This window comes from Solanum pennellii, chromosome 10 (assembly GCF_001406875.1).
Source record: "Solanum pennellii chromosome 10, SPENNV200".
Classification (NCBI taxonomy): Eukaryota; Viridiplantae; Streptophyta; class Magnoliopsida; order Solanales; family Solanaceae; genus Solanum; species Solanum pennellii.
The window spans coordinates 56,850,191-56,871,776 of record NC_028646.1 but is presented as its reverse complement, the minus strand read 5'-3'; the positions used below and the strand labels follow the sequence as shown (position 1 = coordinate 56,871,776).

The window sequence follows — 21,586 nt, the reverse complement described above, 5'->3', positions numbered from 1 at the left end:
CACCTATTTGGCATGAATTTCGTCCTTAATTGTGAATAGTGAGCAAATATTGAAGAACACAATAATAAAGAATTTTTAGATTTTTTTTTAAAGAAAAAATATTTAATTTCTAATGAGTTCCTACCAAATGATGTGGAAGTTTACATGTAAACGATTGTGCTACACACATACATAATAATTGAAGAAAAGAGTTTAAAATAAATGTTTTAATGAATTCAAGGGTTCAGTTGTCAAAGTCATGAGTATAAAGTTCTAATCGACAAACGAAGACAAATACAAGGACCTCCCAGGTCATTCAGACTTTTTTTTTTATTAACTAATGGACTGGAACACACATCTTTGAGACCATTGTACTGCAGAAAAGTGGTTTTTAAATTTTCTATTTAAGTCCTTATTTGTGGTGGTGTATACTTACAATTTTCTTAAATTAAAAAAAAAAAAACCCTACAAAAACTTTCCTCCCTCATTTCTAATTTTTCCAACCGCCGCCACCACACCTCCTGAAACCCTAACACTTCACTTTCCTCTTCCATTTTCGCCACTGAACCACCGATCTCCTCCAGCCCACCTCACTGCCTCCACAATCTTCTTCTCCGGAAAACCAGACCAAAACCCCAACTTTTCCAGTTTGAAAAAACCCAACAACAACGATGTTATCTCCACGAAGCTTCAAGACCCGACAACCGCTAGTCCTTTCCACTTTACCCTTTTTTGATATTTTGTTTGTTCTTTGCTGGTTATGAGTGAGCTCAAAGTTCCACAAACAATGAGCTTGAAGATCTGAACTCCATCTCCGGCATGGCTCCAACTCTGTTGAACCAAAATCGAAGCGCCGCGGCGACTCTACTCTTATGAACAACAACCAGCCGTCACGAAGATAAATCTGGTGAGACTCCGACAGTGAGGCAGATCTCTTCTCCTTTTCATTTTTTTGTACAAATCAATTTATGTTACTCTATTTTTGTTGTTATTATTCGACTTTTGGTTTCTTCTCAAGTGAAATTTTGCTATATTGTTATTTTGAGCATTTTGTTTTCACTTCAACTAATTTTTAATGTTAGTCGTTCATGGTTATGTTGAACTGTGTTATTATGTTGGTTGATTTTTTTTTTTGTGTTTTTATCCTAGATATAACTTTTTTTTGCTGTTATATTCGGTTTTCTTACCAACCTTTTGTTTTTAAAAAATCATTTCTAGTAATTTTTTTTTTTGAGGTACTGTTGGTATTGTTTCCTTTGGTCTAGTCTTCCTTTTTATGATAATGGTTTTATTCTCAAAAAGTGTATTGATTGTTTAGACTATATTAGTGGCTCATTAATTATTGATTGTTGTTGCCATTTCATTTTTTCTTAAAATAATCTTGGTTATTTCAATTGTAATTTACATTAAATAGAGATGGTTAAAGTTGACCAATGAAAAAAAAATTCTTCGTCGATTTTTGAGTCCTCTCCGTTTTAAAAGATAAAAAATATAATTTAAGTTCATTTACTTTGTATGTTAAAATTGACTGATGAAGTAATTACCGACGATTTTTAAGGTCTCCCGTGTATATAAGACTGGTTCTATTTGAAGTTATTATTTATTTCATTTATTTTGATTCATATTTATCCATCACTAAAGCTTTTACTAAGTATGTTTTTTGAGTACCAAAGTTGGTTTCCATAGAAGCTATTCGAATGAAGTTCAAATAATACTTTTTGATTCATTATTATGTATATTATTGACGATATATATACATTAGGTCATTTCGTATATTATTATTTTACTTTATTATTTGTGAATATTAAATATTTATTATATTCTTTTACATTATTTTATCTTCTCCTCGATTTGGAATGAGTTCAGCCGGGACCAACATTTATGGATTTTGAAGGGTGCTTAATATCTTTCCTTTAAGATCACTTAGAATGTTACATAGAATCTATTGATTCCATAGATATATTTTTTTTAAATTGACTGGGTTTAACGTTCTTTTTCTTTGAATTCTTTTTATTTTATTTAATTAATTGATTATTATTTTTCAGTCACCGTGACGTTGTGCTAGAAGTATGAAGGAATGTACTCTTACTAGTCTAGTGGGAAGTATCTATAATATCATCGCTAAGTTGCTTTCTGTTAGACTCGGGAAATTGTTGGAAGAAACTGTATCTACTTCGTGAAATGTTTTTGTGGAGGTTAGACCGATTCTAGATGTAATGCTGGTGGAAAATAAAGTGGTGGACTTTGAGAGAAACCAACGAGTTTCAGGTGTGTTTTGCAAACTTGATCTTGAAAAGGTTCATGATCATGCGAACTATAAATTCCTAGATTCTATTATGTTTCAAATCAGATTTGGGGAGAAGAGGAGGAAATGGATTTATTTTTGCATCTCTTCGGTGAAGCTTTTTATGTTGGTGAATAGTGACTCGTGTGGTTTTTTGGATGTTCGAGTGGTTCAATGTTGTTTATTATTGTTATTATAGTGTAAAATAGGATGATGGACGAAGTTGTTTTAAGGGGTTACCTAATGTATTTCAGTGTTGAAGTTAGATCTAGGAATAGTCTTAGTGTCTCATTTGTTATTTGCAAATAATACCATGATTTTATATGATACATTTGAGACCTAGTTGGATTGTTTTGGCTTGTTCATAAACCTCTAACCACAACACTAAAACCCATTGAGTAACCCCCTAAAAGAGCTCATCGTCCTATTTAACGCTTTCATAACTAAAATAAACAATAGCCATGATAAGGGATATTCTTGTCTTAAACTCCTCAAAATCCAAAAAAAAAACCACATGGGTTACTATTCACCAACATAAAGAATTTCACTGAGACGATGCAAAAATAAATGTATTTTCTCCTCATCTCCCCAAATTTCATTTGAAGCAAATAGAATCTAGGACTTACGAATTGGCATGATCACTGACCTTTTTAAAATAAAGTTTCCACAACACATCGGACGCTCCTTGGTTTCTCCCTATATGAATCACTTCATTTGCCACTAACACTACATTTAGAAATTGTCTACCCTCCACAAAAGAATTCCGCAAAGTAGAGACAATCTCATATAACAACTTCTTGAGTTTAATAAAAGAAACACATTAGAATTGATATTATAGATGTAAAAACCCCAAAATTCCAACTGAAATCAGACCTAGAAAAAATTTCTTCAGACTAGTGCCACGGAAGAAATGTTGTGCTTGTAGCAATATCTACAAACCATAGGTGGGTTCGTAGAACCATACTCTAAAAAATATTTCTCAGTTCTATGTTTCAAGGACAAGACTAAGACTCATAGAAACTTATATTGTTCATAAAGCCTGTAGAACCCAAGTCTTGAAAGAACCTAATAAGTTTTTCAATGATTGAGCAAGACGGTCAATCAAAGTTCCTACGGGCCGTAGAAAAGATCCATAGACCACAACTTTAGATATCTAGAAACCCAACATGTTTTCTACTCAAGGATTTATGGTCCGTAGACTTTTGTACGGACCATAGATAGTTTTCCATAGATGACTTGTGTCAGTTTTAAGACGGATTATTTTTAGTACTTTCTCACTCTTATACTCCTATGTTTATACACTTAAATTAAGGTCGCAAGAACCAGCTAGCACAAAGTTGAGTTGAGAGCTTCCTTAACGATTAAGTTTTGAGATAAGATTATACTAAAGTCAATGAATCAAGTGGTCCATGATCTATCGAAATAAAGGACTATGACTTCTCTTTCTACCTCCACTAAGTTTGTCTCATTCAAGTTTAGAGTAAAAAGTTATACCCATTTAGTGAAGCCCTGTCAAATGGTCAATGTTCTACTACTGGAACTACAGATGGTGGAAATTTGAACGAACTCTAGACCCTTCCGTGAAGACTTGTTGCAACTTTTTTTCAGCAACTTCTTGCACGTGTTCCTAGGTTATTTTGGTCATTTCCAAAGCTTTTTAATCTTAGTCTAAGTTTTTTTAGGGTTTTAACTGAGTATATCATTCAACTAATTAGATTTCCTCTCAAAATCATTAATTTAAGCATTCAACTATTTAGAAATCCTCTTAAAACTCACCTAGGTTTCCTCTTCTCCATCAAGAACCCTAAAATCTTCAAGTAAAACATTCAAGATATACAGAGAAACTTTCCATACAAGGTGTTCCCAAGTTCTTCCACTCTAAGGAGCCGTTTGGTAGGATGTATTAATTAATATAGTCCTTGGATTAAAATTTAATCTCCATAATACAATGTTTGGTTACACAATTCAACTCAAACATATCTAATACATGGATAACTTAGTACATCATATGTGGTCTTATATAATAACAAGGATACCTAGTGATTACTAATCCAAGGTTTACTAATACTTGGACAAGGAAACAAAATGACTTAATTGCCCCTGAATTTCTCCATACATCCTTTAGAATTGGTAAAGAATTCACGCTACTCTACTTCGGTTTATGACAAACGAAGTTTTACAATTTTCAATATTCAAGATAGAAACAATGTAGCAGGAAAGCTTTAGGTGGCTTCCTCAGGTAGCTTAATTTTACTAACTTTAATGAAGTTGTGATCGAACTATATTTCTTTTAGCATTAGAAACTTCTATTGCTATCCACCTTACTTGAACTTTAGTTTTATTTTATATTTTCTTGTTTTCTTAAGGGAGGAGGGAGCTACGCCTTGGTCGAGATACTTAATATAATACATTCTCTTTTATGACTTGAGACTTCCTCAAGTGAATTAAATTTGTTAAGCACTTCATATTCAAGTTTGAACGTAAAAAATATGGTAATTACATGAAATAGATAACATAATAATTCAAGGGTAGAATTGGAAAAAAGTTCTTTTTAAGAGTTTTAAACCAAACACAAGATTTGAATAAGCAATAGACCAAACACTGGATAAAAACTAATCTATGTGTTGCTAATCCCTGCATTACTAATCTCCGCGTTACTAATCGCTAAGTTACTCTTTTTTGTACCAAACGACCCCTAAGAACTTCATGAAAGATTTTCTTATCTCAAGATCAAGCTTGAAGCTTCAAAGCTCAGAGATTTCTTCCAAGAAAGCTAATGTTCTTCCTCAATATCAAGATAAATGTAGTCTCGTTTTCATTCTAATAGCTTCATAATCAAGTATGTAAGTCTATCATAGTGTTGGACTAGTTCGTCCTTACGCCCTACATATGTCTAAATTCAACAAAAGAGTAATCAAAGATTTTATCCTTGATTTTGAGTATTCTTAAGACGAGTTATATTGTTGAGTTATGAGTTTTTAATTCCTGAGTATTGAGTTATACTAACTCCATTTCATATTATATGTCACCTTTTGGATTTCAAGAGTCAAACAAGTCTATCTTTGATCATAAATTTTTCATAGATCTTATAAACATTTTGAATTATCATTATTGTGACTCATAGTACTTTTTACGTAGTTTACAAATATATAAATTTCATTTAATAAAAATTAAAGATTTCAGGCGCAAATTTTCGGTCAAACTTTAATTGTTTGACTCTCAAAACATAAAAAGTGTTATATAAATTGGGACGGAGGGATTACATTATTACATTGAGATCCTTGATGTTATTTTTTCATATCTATATTTGTTTATGAACCCTACTGTTCAGTTATATTTGATAATCTTTTCAAAACAAATGTTTTCTCTTTCAATTGATTTATGAAGAGAGCAAAAGATGAGTTTTGAGAAAGAGTTTTCAAATATGAATTGAGTAAGCGTATAAGGGAACTAAGTACTCCCAAAGGTATCACTCTTTCCATTGAGAAAAGAGAAATTTTGGCTTCGAAATGAGTTGATGAGTTTAGAGATATTTCAGAGCAGTAGCCTCTTTTTAAGAAGAAATTTTGAGCAAATTATCTCAAATTGAGAAAGAGTATGGGAGCTAAGTATGTATTAAATAGAAGATCAACTGTTGAGGAACTATAACTTCCAACTAGTAAGTTACAATGGAAAGAACAAAGTGGAGTAATCTAGAGGATCAACTGTTGAGGAACTATAACTTCCAACTAGTAAGTTACAATGGAAAGAACAAAGTGGAGTAATCTAGAGATTTGCCGATTCAATATCACTTTTAAAAAGGTGATAACACTACCCCTTTTGTCCATGAATACACACCGTTTATAATTACTCAAAGAAAACCTTAATCTCCTCAAGAATTGTTTCTAAATTTCTTAAATTTGTTTTATAAAAATTTCATAGGCAAGCCAACGCCTCAAATACTTGGTAGGGGTTATATATGATGGTAGAAAATAAAAGATCATCACCTTCTTTAGACACATAAATGAACTAGAATACATTTGGAATGAATAATTACATCATACATGAACAATAAACTTTAGTTCTAAATTCTTCAATCTCTTCACATTCACTTAAATAGAAAAATAATATCTAAACCATGTAAAAATGCTAATTAAGGAAAACAGTGCACGCATCTAACTCATAAATATGTATCCAGATATATAACAAATGCAAACACAAGCTTGTTTTAAAAATATAAAATCAAAAAACTTAAATCATAGCAAAATAATCTGCTGAAAAGCCCTCATGCGGCACATGTGATTTGATTATGCTTCCTTGGACTTTTCTTCTCAATCTTTGTTTTTCTCTTATTCATTACTATTCTTTTTCATCGCATGCCATAGAAGCTAGGAGGGTTAAAAGAATCATTTTACAATCCTAACACTTTTATCGTGTTCAAATACAGACAATGCATTTAGTTAACCAAGTGGTGTTTGCCCATGAATATTTTAAACTTTTTTCTCGAGTTCAATTTCAAAAATCATGTTTGGCCATAAAAAATTTAGGAAATACGGAATTCAAGTAGAAGTTGAAATTGAAATTTGAAAATCACCCAAAAGTTGTTTTCGCTCCAAATCACGCAAAAAAATTCAAAAAACAATGTTAATTTGTCTTCATAGCCAAACACAACTATAATTTTCAAATACTTTATTCATCCCAATTTATGTGATGAAGTTTGATAGGGTACGAAGTTAAGGAAAATATAGGAAGACTTTGCAACGTTACAGCACCATCCTTAATCAAAATAGTGAATTTTTAATTAGAAGAACAAACTTTTATGGACTTTTTTAGCAAATAATTGGACCCAACATGGATAAATTGTTCATGTTGGCATTAAATAATTGTCAAATAAGGAAATATGTCCTTCTTTTTGCATTCACCAAAAATAAAAGTAACATTTTTCACATTTGAAAATAAAAACACTTTTTAGGTACTCACAATTTTCATGGTCAAATAGACCCTGAGTGTCCAAAGTAAATTGTTCATTTTACAAATAGTTGTTCTATAGTGTGGTAATAATAATTTACAGAATGTCATAAATAGACACATTTATAACTGAACAAGGCAAAGTTACATTATTTAAAGTTCACAACCTGTACTGTCTTTTCTCTAATAATATTTACCTATTTGTATTTTCTCATCCATCTAAATATTACTTTCCCTGAATGGAAAATTCTCTATCCAACCATTCAAGTTAATAAGTTAACTTTACTAAATTTTGTACTTTTTCATACTTAAACCTATTAATCTAAAAACTTGTTAAAAGATGCATACATAGTTTTTAAACAAATTTTTAGATTAAAAGGTTTAAGTATGAAAAAGCAGAAGATGTAGTTAAAGATCACGATCAAAAGACAAGTGAACTTATTGACTTGAATGGTTGGATGTAGAATTTTCCATTAAAGGAAAACTATTTTTAGATGGATATAAAAAGAAAAATAGGTAAATATTATTAGACCAAAGAGAGAGCAAATTGTGAAATTTAAATGATGCAACTTTGCATTGTTCATCCATAAATGAGCATATGCATGCTATTTGTAAATTATTACTACCATACTAGACCAACTATTTGTAAATGGAACAGTTTATGTTAAACACTTAGGGTCTGTTTGACTATGAAAATTTTGAGTATCTGAAAAAAATAGTTTTTGTTTTTAAAGTGGAAAAAGATACTTCGTTGTCCAATTAATGTGACACACTTTACATTTTCGTCAATGAAACGATCGGGTTTCGTCGTTATATAAATGTCAATGAGGGAAAATTGGGTCCGGAAAAACCTTTTCGTAGTGTTTGAATTCTCCTAACCTTGTCAAGATTTGAAGGAAAACAAAGTCATCAAGGTGTAGGAAAATCTAGTGGTAGTCGGGTGGAGTAAATATGAATTTGATCACATAATCGGTTAGATAGCTCGTTAAGGAATTCTTCGTAATTGAATTTGGATAAATAGATCGGCGGGAATCGATCCTAGCGTTAAGGCTATTTTCTAAGCATAGTGGGTTAAGAGTGTGTTGTAAAAGGGGGAATTGAAATTCCCTTAAGGAGCTCACTGCCTCGAATCCTGCCGTTACAGCGGGATTATTGCCGCTATAGTGGGATAGGTTCCGCTGTAGCGGACGAGACGAGACGAGAATTGAATTATAAGAGTTTTGGAATTTTTCAAAATGAAGCTCAGTGGTTCTAAAGGTGCTGCTGCTGTAGCGGGATTTGCGTTGTTGCAGCAACGCTGCTACAGCGAGATGTGTATCGTTGTAGCGGGACTGACGCGGAATAAATCATATATAAAACTCCTAAATGACCTTATTTGGCACTTTTCGACTTTTAGAGCTAAAGAACGACCCATGTGGTCTATTCCAACTCGTTTCTCACCATTTTTGTAGCGAAAGGTAAGCTTTTCACTCCACGAATTCGCTTTTTGATCCGTATAATGTAATAGATTTGGTCAATAATGATGGAGAAGGGTTTCTTGATAGATTCTATGGGCTAATCAACCCTAATTTGACTAGTTGGGATCATGAATTTGATCTAGGGTTCATAGATTTGTTAGTATTCTAGGTAATTAGCGGTTGTTTGTTCATACCCATATTATTGTAATTATTTATAGACTAAGAACAAGCGAAATGAATCCAGAATGGGAAGGATCAAATTTTTTATTGTTTCAAGCTTGTTTCGAAGTAGGTGATGGTTGTGATTTAATGATTTGTGTGATGTATGCATGTTCTTGCTTCATTATGATACCTGTATGTCTCTGAATGTCGCAATATTGATCATGTTGTTTTAGCTGAGATAGACGAATAATATAGTCGTGAAATATTGATATAAATGTATGATCTTGGTGATGTACTTGTGATTGTGATTGTGGTTTGTGATGGAGGATCGAATTAATACCTTCCGGCAAGTTAACATTCTGGCATAACTATTGGATTGGGTTGCTACGTTGCGGTAAAACTATGGGATCGGATTTCAACGTTTCAGCAAGCTAATTGGGATCGGGTACCACGCCGGTGCACTAATGGTTGAGTTGGATTGTGTGAGACGACCAATGATGTGTTAAGCATGTGAATTGTGTTGTCAGAATATCATGTTAATAATGTTGTTATGTTTATATATATGTATGTAATTATGTTGATGTTTGACTTGTTTATATTGTATGAGCGGGAAAGTCGCGTAATCCTACCAGTACATGGTGGTTGTGTACTGATTCTGTACTTGCTCTTATTTTTGTTGAGTACAGGGCATTTTCAAGCGGCTATTGACAAACCTCACTAGGAGATTAGAGATTATCGCATTGACTTCAAGGGTGAACTGCTTCTTCCGTGCTGCCATGGAGTTCTCTTTTGTCCATGTCCAGCAATTTCAGAGTTGGACCTTTGTATTTAGTTAGTTGAGCAGTTCATTAGTAAATTCTTGTTTAGACTTGGTTATTCGTTATTAGTTTTGGTACATTGACTTTCAGGTTCTAGGTTCATATTCCGCAAATGTTAGCTATTAAATCTTTTGTTTAGTAATGGAACTTCGCTTTTAGTCATTTAACTTGCTTTTTTAACTTAAAGGCTTAGTTTTAGAATGAATGCCTTAGTTGGGTGGTAGTAGTGGTTCTCCCACTGGCTTGTAAGTGTGGGTGTCAATCACGACGGGTTTGGTTTGTGACAAAGTTTGTATCAGAGCCTAGGTTTGTTGATCTCGATGTACCGGAACGAGTCTAATAGAGTCTTGCGAAACGGTATGGGGACACCTTTACTTTTCTTTGAGAGGTTATACAATTTTTTGGAATCTCCATTTTTTCTCTTGTCTCCTTCGTGGTATGACTTGATTCTAATTGGTATCTGTCGATTCAAATTGGTATCTAACTTCTTTCCTTCTTCTGTTCGCAGATCGTTAATAATAGATCTAACAACAACGTTAGACTCGTAGCTTTCGTCTATTCTCTAGCTATGGAACACGATGCGAGAAGATGCGGTCGAGGTAGAGGTAGAGAAAGGGCTAGGGGTAGAGGATGTGGGAGAGTGGCGTATGTTGTGAATAAGGTGTTGATTGACAGTATTCTGGTGAATTAAAACCCTCCGGGAAATAATGAAGATATAGAAGAGGAAGTTCAGATCGAGTATATTGAGAATGTTGAACAAGAGGAAGAGTACAGGCTGAAGCAAATGGGATCCTCCCATAGATCTGGTGTTAGCTCAACAGATCATGTCATTCTTGAAAGTGTTGGCTGGTCCGTAAATTTTTCCACCCATTCAAGACCCTACTAACCCTCCGGTAGTTAGGAATGTGCCCCAAATAGGTGAAGTGGGAGGTAACAAGGCCTTCTTACTTCTTTTGTTGTGTTCGGTGATGTTCGATAATGAGCATGATATGTTGACCAAGTTACGTAAACTCAAGACTTCGGTATTTCTTGGTTCTGAGACTGAAGATGCTTATGAGTTCATCTTGGATTGTTATGAGAGGCTGCATAAGTTGGGTATTATTCACATGGGGTAGAGTTCGTTTCCTTTCAACTTCAAGGTGAGGTCAAGCAATGGTGGAGAGCTTACATGGAATGCAGATCTTCTACATTACCTCCACTTTCTTGAACCCAATTCCATGCCTTATTTCTAGAGATGTATGTACCTGGGACATTGAGACACCACAAAAATGATGAGTTTATGGCTTAGAAGCAAGGTGGTATGTCGATGGCTACATATCTGTCCACATGACTTCTGCAAGGAAGAGTTTCAATGAGGTCACAGATTATGTTAAGAAAGTGGAGGGGGTAAGTCGAGCTGGTCAAGCCAAATCAGTAGCTAAGAGGGCCAAGAATTCTGAAAATTTTCAAGCCTCCAATGCTAGAGGATCTGGTCGATCAACGCTCGCAGCAAAGCCAATTCAGCCCACCATGCCCGCCTCTACAAGTAACAATTTAGGGACTCCATATAATAATTTTTGGGATAGTAAGAATAAGTGCATGTGATGGGCAACAAACCATGCGGCGAGCGCACTTGTTTTAATTGTGGGGAAATTAGACACATTAGGAGAGATTGTCCACACCCGCATTTATTTGAGTTCGGACACTACCTTCTAGAGTAATGGTAATCGCGAGATATGACAATAACAGTAGAGGACATCCACAAGGTGGGAGAGGAGGTAACAATGAGGTCGTGGAGGTAGAGCAATGGGCAACAGAGGTAGAGGTAATGCGCAACCAGGCAGGGAGGTATCTCGTGTAGATGATAAGGCTCAGTGTTATACTTTTTCGGGAAAAATGAGGGGGAGGCATCTAAGGAGGTGATCACATGTACTATTCATGTCTGTGACAGGATGACTAATGTGCTATTTGATTTGGGTTCCACGTATTCATATGTGTTTGTGAGATTTGCCTCTAATATTGAGATATTGTGTGATGTTATTGATACCCTTATTCGTGTTTCTACCCCCATTGGAGAGTCAGTCTTATTCACCCACGTTTATCGTGCTTGCCATATTTTGTTCATGGGATTTCAGACATTGATTGATTTGCTGATTTTTGATATGGTTGATTTTGATATTATCTTAGGCATGAATTGGTTGTCCCCCTATCATTTTGTGCTTAATTGTAATGCTAAGTTTTTGACTCTACAAATTATGGGAAAGGGTATACAAGCCTAAGCAAGCAAAGATTATATCCTCCGTCCATGCTAGTAAACTAGTAGAGCATAGTTATTTAGCTTATTTGTCTCATGTTGGGGATGTTGAGATGGAGGCTCCATCCATTAGGTCTATTCATGTGGTGTCTGAGTTTAGTGAAAAATTCCCCAACAACTTGCTTAGTATGTCTATGTGTAGAGACAGATTTTTATATTAACTTAGAGCCCGGAACACGTCCCATTTTAATTTCTATGTATTGCATGCTCTGGTAGAGTTGAGAGAGATCAAGTCTCAAATCCAAGAGCTACTTGATAAGGGATTTATTCATCCTAGTGCTTCCCCATGGGGTGATGCAGTTTTATTTGTCACGAAGATAGACGGTAGTATAAGGATGTGTATAGACTACCGGCAATTGAATCGAATTACTATTTGGAATAGGTACCCCTTGCCTATAATAGATGATCTCTTTGATCAATTTCAAGGTGCAGTGATCTTCTTGAAGATTGATTTAAGATCCGGAAATCATCAATCAAAAATTAGTTTGGAAGATATAGCCAAGACGGCATTTAAACTTGTTATGGGCGCTATGAATTTTTTGTGATGTTGTTTGGGTTGACTAATGCGCCTACAACCTTTATGAACTTAATGAATGGGGTGTTCAAGCCATTTCTTTATTCCTTTGTTATAGTATTTATTGATAATATATTTATGTATTCGATAAGTGAAGAAGAACATGCTTGTTTATCTCTATACTGTTTTGGGTGTTCTTGGAAGCAAAAGTTATATGAAAAAATTTCCAAGTATGAATTTTGGTTGAAATTGGTGGATTTTTAGAGGACATGTAGTGTCAAAGGACGGGGTAAGGGTAGACCCCCAAAAGATTGAACCAGTTAAGGATTGAGTACTACCTAATACGATTACAGAAACTAGGAGTTTTATTGGACTCGCTAGTTATTATCTCCATTTTGATACGAATTTTACCTCAATTGCTACTCACTTGACCAATCTACGGATAACGAGGTACCATTTGAATGGATTGAGAAACGTGAGGAGAGTTTACAAAAGCTTAAGACTCTTTTGACCACCATGTGCATCCTCGCATTACCAGTTGAGGGTAAGGACTTCATTGTTTATTGTGATGCTTTGCATTCTTGTTTGGGCATTGTCTTGATGCAGGATAAGAATGTCATAGCTTATGTCTTACGCCAATTGAAGGTGCATGATAGGAATTATCTCACTCACGATTTTGAGTTAGCGGCAATTGTGTTTGGTCTTAAGATTTGGGGATATTACCTTTATGGAGTTAAGTGTGAGATATTTACTAATCATTATAGTTTCTGGCATGTATTCACTCGAAAAGATTTCAATTTGAGACAGGTAAAGATGGATGGAGTTACTCAAGGATTATGATGTGACCATCCAATATCATCTGGGAAAGGCTAATGTGGTGGCAGACGCCTTGAGTAGAATGGCGGTAAGTATAGGTATTTTAACATACTTGAGTGTAGCCAAGCGACCTTTGGGCAAGAAAATTCGGACCTTAGAATCTAAGTTCATGCAGTTGGGCATCTCCGAAAGAAGTGGGGTGTTATCTAGTATTGAAGCTAAGTCCATGTTCATGGAGGAGATCAATGCCAAGCAATTCGAAGATTTGAATCTAAAGAAACTTAGAACAAAGATTGCAATTGGTAAATCTGAAGAGACCACTCTTGATGCGAATAGGGTACTCAATCATAAGGGTAGGATTTGTGTTCCTCGAGTAGATGACCTGAATAAGAAATTATTGACGGAATCTCATGCTTTGCGGTATTCTATTCATCCAGGTGTAACCAAAATGTATAGCGATCTGAAACGAATTTAGTGGTTGTCGGAAATGAAGAAAGACATAACAAAGTTCATGGTGAAGTGCCCGAATTGTCAACAGGTGAAGTATGAACATCAAAGTCATTCGGGTTTACTTCGAAGAATGCCAATCCTAGAATGGAAGTGGGAAAGAATAGCCATGAATTTTGTGGTTGGTCTCCCCAAGACCTTGGGGAAGTTTAATTCTATTTTTTTTGTGGATGATAGATTGACTAAGTAAGTCCATTTTAGTCCGTTAAGGGTAGATTATAATGCGGAACAAATAGCTAAAATCAATGTGAAGGAGATAGTGAGGTTGCATGGGGTGCCCATTACTATCATCAAAGATCGTGGTACCCTTTTCACCTCCAAGTTTTGGAGGAAGTTGCATGATGAATTAGGTATGCAACTCACTTTTACTACAGTCTTCCATCCTCATAAGGATGGACAATCGGAAAGGACTATTCAAGTGTTGGAAGACATGTTGAGGGCTTCTATGATTGACTTTAGAGGGCATTGGTATAATTTCTCAGCACTATGTGAGTTCTCTTACAATAATAGTTATCATTCAAGTATTGATATGGCACCATTTGAGGCGTTATATGAGAGGGTATGTAGATCGCCCATATGTTGGTTTGAGGCTGGAGATGTAAAACATTTGAGGATCGTCTTAGTGAAGGATACTCAATATAAGGTGAGGAGTGTTCAAGCCAAACTTCTAGGCTCTCAAAGTAGAAAAAAGAAGTATACTGATAATAAGGTGAGGGACATGGAGTTCCAAGATGGGGAGAATTTTCTTCTTAAAGTATCACCCATGAAAGGAGTGATTAAATTCGGTAAGAAGGGTAAGTTGAGTCCCGATATATTGGTCCCTTTGAGGTCCTTCAATGTGCTGGACCGGTGACATATAGATTGGTTCTATCCACTAATTTTTCAAGTGTACATCTTGTATTTCATATGTCGATGTTGAAGATATATCACGGAGACGGTGACTATATCATTAAGTTGGATTCCATTGTACTAGACAAAAACCTCCATTATGAGGAGAAACTGATTTGATATTCTTGATCGTGATGTTCATAAGTTGAGAACTAAAGAAACTAAGTCTGTGAAGGTTTAATGGAAACATCGTCCAGTCTAAGAGGCTACTTAGGAGCCATCTTGTAACACTACAAAAAAACGGTTTTTAACGAAGGGAAATATGGTCGTTATAAGTCCAAATTCGGTCGCTAAAAGCAATTAACGAACGGCATAAATCCAGTCATCATTGGTCGTTAAAAGTCCTTACGTTAAAAGTTAACGATCGAATTCAAATCCGGTCGTTAAAAGGTTTTTAACGACAACGTAAATTTCGGTCGTTATATGGCATTTTTAACGACCGGATTTGCTCTTTGTAAAAGCACTTCTAATGACCAAAAAAATTTCGTTAATTATATTCCACTTGCAATACGAATACTATTAACGACCACATTTCATGTTGCTAATTGTAGTTTATTCAAATAATTTTAAAAAGCCAATTATAAGAGAGTTTAAAGGAACCGATTTCATTCATTATTATACAAAATTCTATAAAGTAAATACAAAAACACTCAAAATAAACTAAATAATTGAATTCATTATAGAAAGTCTCCTGCTTAATACAAAAAAACTAATTAAAGAAAGATATATCATATTCAAGTAGCATAACATATCTTTATCAACTCCTAAAACAGAGAAAAATTGAAAAAAAATAAACAATATGACATTTTCTTTAATTTAAACCACTCCTAACTAAAGTGAAAGCCATCTTGAACTTCTACTTGCTCTGTACGTTGTTGAACAGTATATTCTTTATAATTACATTCAAGATCTATAAGGTAAAACTTATGTCAATTTAATGTTAGGATCGAAAATAAGCAGGTGTAAACGCGGAAGCTAGTAAAGCAGACCTTGAAAGACTACGAGTAAGAAGACAACGAGAAATATACCAAAAGACACAAAGATTTAACGTGGTTCGGTCAATCGACCTACGTCCACAAAGGAGATGAGCAATCCACTATAAATATGAGAGTACAAAATACAGAGAGAAACAACCTCAACCAATTCACTCGGAATACATTGGATGTTCACACAAGTGATAACGTATCAAGCTTGTGACTCATAAATTCTCCCCCTAACCAAAACTCTCAAAGCCCTTAAGACTACATTGTGAACGCTGATTAAGTTAGAAGGAACATTCCTCTATTTATAGAGTCCTAAACCTTTTCCTACTAGAAAAAGGATTAGTCAATTCAAAATCTTTTCCTAAAAGGAAAACCTATTTATGGTAAGAAATCAGGGCAAATAAAATCCAACAAATCTCCCCCTTGACCTGAATTTCTAGCAAAATAAATTTGTCCACCTTCTTGACTTAATCTTCAACAACTTGCTTCTCCTCTCCATAATCTCCGTTGCAATATCTATGTCTCAACACAGAGAACCTCTCTGAAACAATTTCTCTAACAAAATTTTCATTACTGTCAAAAAGGTTGCGGCTAGAACTACACCCGCCAAGATGAACACCTCTTTCTAACCTGGTTCAATCATCGATTATCGAACCACTGAACCTGACTCCATCATTGAATCTGGCTCTGATACCACTTGTTAGGACCGGAAATAAGCAGGTGTAAATGTGGAAGCTAGCAAAGCAAACCTCAAAAGACCACGAGTAAGAAGACAATGAGAAATATACCAAAAGACACAAAGATTTAACGTGGTTCGGTCAATCGACCTACGTCCACAAAGGAGATGAGCAATCCACTATAAATATGAGAGTACAAAATATAGAGAGAACCAACCTCAACCAATTCACTCGGAATACATGGGAGGTTCACGCAAGTGATAAGTATCAAGCTTGTGACCCACAAATTCTCCCTCTAACCAAAACTCTCAAAGCCTGATTAAGTTAGAAGGAACATTCCTCTATTTATAGAGTCCTAAACCTTTTCCTACCAGAAAAAGGATTAGTCAATCCAAAACCTTTTCCTAAAAGGAAAACCTATTTATGGTAAGAAATTTAGGGCAAAATAAAACCTAACAAAGATACCAATTTGTTGGATTTTATTTGCCCTGATTTCTTACCATAAATAGGTTTTCCTTTTAGGAAAAGGTTTTGGATTGACTAATCCTTTTTCTGGTAGGAAAAGGTTTAGGACTCTATAAATAGAGGAATGTTCCTTCTAACTTAATCAGCATTCACAATGTAGTCTTAAGGGCTTTGAGAGTTTTGGTTAGGGGGAGAATTTATGAGTCACAAGCTTGATACGTTATCACTTGTGTGAACCTCCCATGTATTCCGAGTGAATTGGTTGAGGTTGTTTCTCTCTGTATTTTGTACTCTTATATTTATAGTGGATTGCTCATCTCCTTTGTGGACGTAGGTCGATTGACCGAACCACGTTAAATATTTGTGTCTTTTGGTATATTTCTTGTTGTCTTCTTACTCGTAGTCTTTCAAGGTTTGCTTTGCTAGCTTCCGCGTTTACACCTGCTTATTTCCGATCCTAACAAGTGGTATCAGAGCCAGATTCAATGATGGAGTCAGGTTTAGTGGTTCGATTATCGATGATTGAACCAGGTTAGAAGGAGGTGTTTATGTTGACGGGTGTAGTTCTAGCCGAAACCATTTTGACAGTAATGAAGATTTTTATTGGAGAAATTGTTTCAGAGAGGTTCTCTGTGTTGAGACATAAATTTTGCAAAGAATATTATGGAGAGAAGAAGCAAGTTGTTGAAGATTAAGTGAAGAAGGTGGATAAATGTATTTTGTCAGAAATTCAGGCAAGGGGGAGTTTTGTTAGGTTTTATTTTGCCCTAAATTTCTTACCATAAATAGGTTTTCCTTTTAGGAAAAGGTTTTGGATTGACTAATCCTTTTTCTGGTAGGAAAAGGTTTAGGACTCTATAAATAGAGGAATGTTCCTTCTAACTTAATCAGCATTCACAATGTGGTCTTAAAGGCTTTGAGAGTTTTGGTTAGAGGGAGAATTTGTGGGTCACAAGCTTGATACTTATCACTTGCCTGAACCTCCCATGTATTCCGAGTGAATTGGTTGAGGTTGTTTCTCTCTGTATTTTGTACTCTCATATTTATAGTGGATTGCTCATCTCCTTTGTGGACGTAGGTCGATTGACCGAACCACGTTAAATCTTTGTGTCTTTTGGTATACTTCTCGTTGTCTTCTTACTCGTGGTCTTTTGAGGTTTGCTTTGCTAGCTTCCACGTTTACACCTGCTTATTTCCGGTCCTAACATTTAAAACAAGGAATAAAAAAGTATGTAATAAACATACTTTAAAAGATCCAAAATAGAATACTTGTGAATATGCACTTGAGGCAGCAACAGTAACAGCAGTAGCAAATGTAACATTCATATTATTTAGAGCTTAAATGACACGATGAATATTTAAACATTTCATATGGAAACATATGTGTATACCAAATGAAGAAATATAACTCCTCAAACAATGAGGTAAGGAATCTCTCAATAAGAATATGTAATAGCTAAATACTTAGTAGATGATATGAAATGAAATGGTACATGGACATGGGAACTAATAATGCACATGGGCAGTTTCAAAATCAAGACAAGTGTATTCCAACTAACAACATATGACTTGTATAATGTTTTAAAAAAAAGAAGGCATGTCAACAATAACTTGTAGTCTCTTCCCTACATCTATTAAATATTTAACAATTTTCTGCAATGATCAACAATGGTTTTGTAATGACAACAAAACAGACCATCAGACCAAAATTTGAGAAACAGACTACCAATTCAATAAAGAAATCACACAAGAAAAGTTATGAAAACCATCAGACCAAAATAGAGAGAACTTCCAAAGGCACCAACTTAGTTTTTTTCTAAGATGGAGGCATAATAAATTTTCTGCTTGCTACAGTAAAATCTCTAATATAAATGAAGCAGTACATGAAAACATTCTTGAGTTGCCAATATGAAGAGTTGGTGGAATCAAATTCATTAGGCCTAACAAGGATGATCAATAAGGATTGAAAAATACTATGGGAATACACAAAAAATAGGGAGATACATATACTTCAAGGAACAACACATGAATTATAGTACATAGATACAGAGAAATACATCAACTAGAAGACACAATGGCACATGAAGCATTCATGCAGCGGGAAGGGATTCAGTGGAATAATTTTAATGAACCAACAATTGACTGTAAGAGAATAATAAACATGGATAAAATAGGCATGCCAGCATTGAGAATTAAGACAGGAAGGGTCAGTGTGCAAAGACAATGATCCACGCCAAGCTCATTCAATCCCTACCATGGGACCAACATCATACCGAAGATACAATGCGTGTGAAGGGAAAGACACAAGCAGCTCAAGTTTTCAAAATGGTCCACACAGAATTTGTACACTGTCTGTGGATGAGAAATATGAGATTTTCTGAAAAAAAGAGTAGACATTCAAATGCCACTGCAAAAGAGAGTGTTCGAGGCCCACCTAGCATTATTGGTCTCATATCTACTGCGAAAGAGAGTGTTCAAGGCCCACCCAGGAATCAATTGTACATGGTAAATAGAAAGCAGGTTATAACAAGAAGCTAAGGGAAAAATTGAGCATTCGAAGTCCTTCCCTGTATCTTGAGTACATCACAAAGAGAAAGAAAAATCGATTTACTAACCTGTTTAATGGTACTATCTATTAATCACTTGAAGATGCAGGTGTTGAAGGTTGACCAAGTAGTACTCCCGCAAGCTGTTAATATTTACTCTCCATCTCATCCATGCGTTCACATTTGTTCTCTAACTCATCCATGCGTCGTTTTAGTGATTCATTTTCTTTTTCACGTGCATTCAATCTATCTAATAATGCAGCCTTTGAAGAGTTCCCACCTTTCAACTCTTTAGCCGTAATCCCTCCACCAAATACATTTACATGACTCTTACATTGAGGTCCAAAACAATTTTCTACAACCTCAATATATGTAAGAGAAGAATCAGATTGAACCAATTTTTGGATTTCAGCCTGTAGAATACAAGAAAACTTAAAATAATACAACACATAAAGTTATATGATTTAAAATAAAATTTATCACAAAACATACATATTTTGCATTAGTTTCAGGTTTGACAAGCTTGTTATCCTTCTTATGAGTCTCGAAGAAGATCGTATCCATTTTTGGTGGTTTACCATCTTTACCTCCCTTAACGTATAAATAAACAAGTCAAGGAAATCATCTTAAATCATTTTAGCAAACAAGAGACTAATAGGCTTACCAATTCGTAAATAATTTTTCTAATAAGCTTACTCCCCGTACAATGAGGCATACTCAACTTGAACCTGTTGACAATGTCTCTTTTACTTGTTTCCTTTATTCACAACATACCATAAAAGTTATAGTTAGTAACTTCAAATAGCATTTTAATAAATAAATACTTTGGATTTATACCATAAACTTGTGACTTAAGAAATGCTCATTAACCAGCCATTCCCATTCACTCGTGTCTACCCCTCTTGGCACATCTCTTAGAGCATCACCAAATGGCTTAGACTTCATAATCTTGTGAAGTGATCCTCTCCAGTTATTCCACAACCTTATCATGTGTTGAAGGACATGTTCTTTCATGGCATTCATGTATTCACAGCTAAATTTATCCTACAATATTTCACAGGTACCATTAAACATAAACTCAATTAGCTAATAGCTCTCTAAATACTTATCTTAATAGTTCCACATGTTTTGCATAATTATAGCGCATTGATCTTACTTTTTCGGTATGAGAAGTCAGATATAAAGCTAATAAAACTCCACAAATACTTAAAGTTACAGCATCCCACATGTGCTCTAGTTGATCTTCTTTAATGTCTGTCCATGAGTGCACCCGTAATGGGCACATATTACGATAACGAATTAAAATACCCAAGTGTCTCACAAATGAGGCATAATTTTTTCCAACAACTCGATTTTGGTAAAAATTGATACTTAACTTTTCTCCAGGTTTGAGTCGTGTAACATTTTTACAAATGTTTGGTCCTCTAACTTTTTTTGCATTTTCAGACTCACATGCACCTGCGAATTAATTCAGATTGGACATAAAGAAGAGTTTCATCACACCAAAAACAACAAAAAAAACAGTTTGAGACAGTGAATACTTATTTCATTTGTTTGAGCATCTTGCATTAGTTCGAGATCTGGAGAGCAGGGAACATTATCTTCAGCTAGATCGAAACTAGGAGGTACTTGATCAATATTCTGTATTGGATCATTTCGATAAGATGTTGATGGATTGATGTTTAGACTTTTGCTTATTGGAGTTCTTTCTTCAGCCCTAACTCTTACAGATCCCAAAGATTGTAAGCTTTTCCCTCGTCCCCTAATTGCTAAAGCACTAGGTGGAAGGTATGCAAGTTTATTAGGCTTGACAACTGATTTAATTCCAGAGTTTAGAATTTTTAATGGATCCATGTAAACCTAGTAGAAAAAATAACTTCTTTGTTAGTTCATCCAATAAGAGAAAATTCATTGAACAAGTTTTCAATACTACATCCCTTTCTATAGGTACAACTACCAAGATAAAACAATATTAACTAGAATAAGAATAGCTTTCTGGAATAAAAAATGACATGAAATTGACATTTTGAATGTGGTTAATTTCCACATATCTACAACCTAACTAATCTACATCTCAAAATAGTGACAGGGATGTGGTCAGCCCAGAAATAGAATATCAGTTTCTGAAGATGTGTATTATGAAAGAAGCTTTGAAAAAGAAAAATAATTAATTACAAGTCACTCATAATCTACGCATAACTTCCCAGCAAGCTTCTATGTTTTTAAGCGCAATTTACATGTAAATAAATA

General features: G+C 34.7%; 1 protein-coding gene and 1 long non-coding RNA gene across 2 annotated transcripts; one reads left to right on the top strand and one right to left on the bottom strand.

Annotated features, from left to right (window-relative positions):
* Positions 1 to 410: 410 nt before the first annotated feature.
* Positions 411 to 2,617, top strand: LOC107031955. Its single transcript, XR_001458301.2, has 2 exons — positions 411 to 886; positions 2,025 to 2,617. It is a non-coding gene; the product is annotated as an uncharacterized LOC107031955 (long non-coding RNA).
* A 15,530-nt stretch (positions 2,618 to 18,147) lies between these two features.
* Positions 18,148 to 21,190, bottom strand: LOC114074497. Its single transcript, XM_027912617.1, has 5 exons — positions 20,878 to 21,190; positions 20,174 to 20,794; positions 20,001 to 20,093; positions 19,829 to 19,927; positions 18,148 to 19,749 (listed from the first exon to the last, which is right to left on the bottom strand). The coding sequence occupies exons 2-5, from the start codon at positions 20,357 to 20,359 to the stop codon at positions 19,483 to 19,485; spliced, it is 645 nt and encodes a 214-aa protein (XP_027768418.1). The 5' UTR covers positions 20,360 to 20,794; positions 20,878 to 21,190; the 3' UTR covers positions 18,148 to 19,482.
* Positions 21,191 to 21,586: the final 396 nt, after the last annotated feature.

What these genes read in the sequence shown, in the direction of transcription:
- LOC114074497 (XM_027912617.1), bottom strand. Translation starts at nt 20,359, where the DNA reads ATGAATGCCATGAAAGAACATGTCCTTCAACACATGATAAGGTTGTGG. An exon ending in GAAAAATTATTTACGAATTG is followed by an intron (nt 19,928 to 20,000) that starts GTAAGCCTATTA and finishes TTATACGTTAAG; the next exon opens with GGAGGTAAAGATGGTAAACC. An exon ending in CTGAAACTAATGCAAAATAT is followed by an intron (nt 19,750 to 19,828) that starts GTATGTTTTGTG and finishes TGTATTCTACAG; the next exon opens with GCTGAAATCCAAAAATTGGT.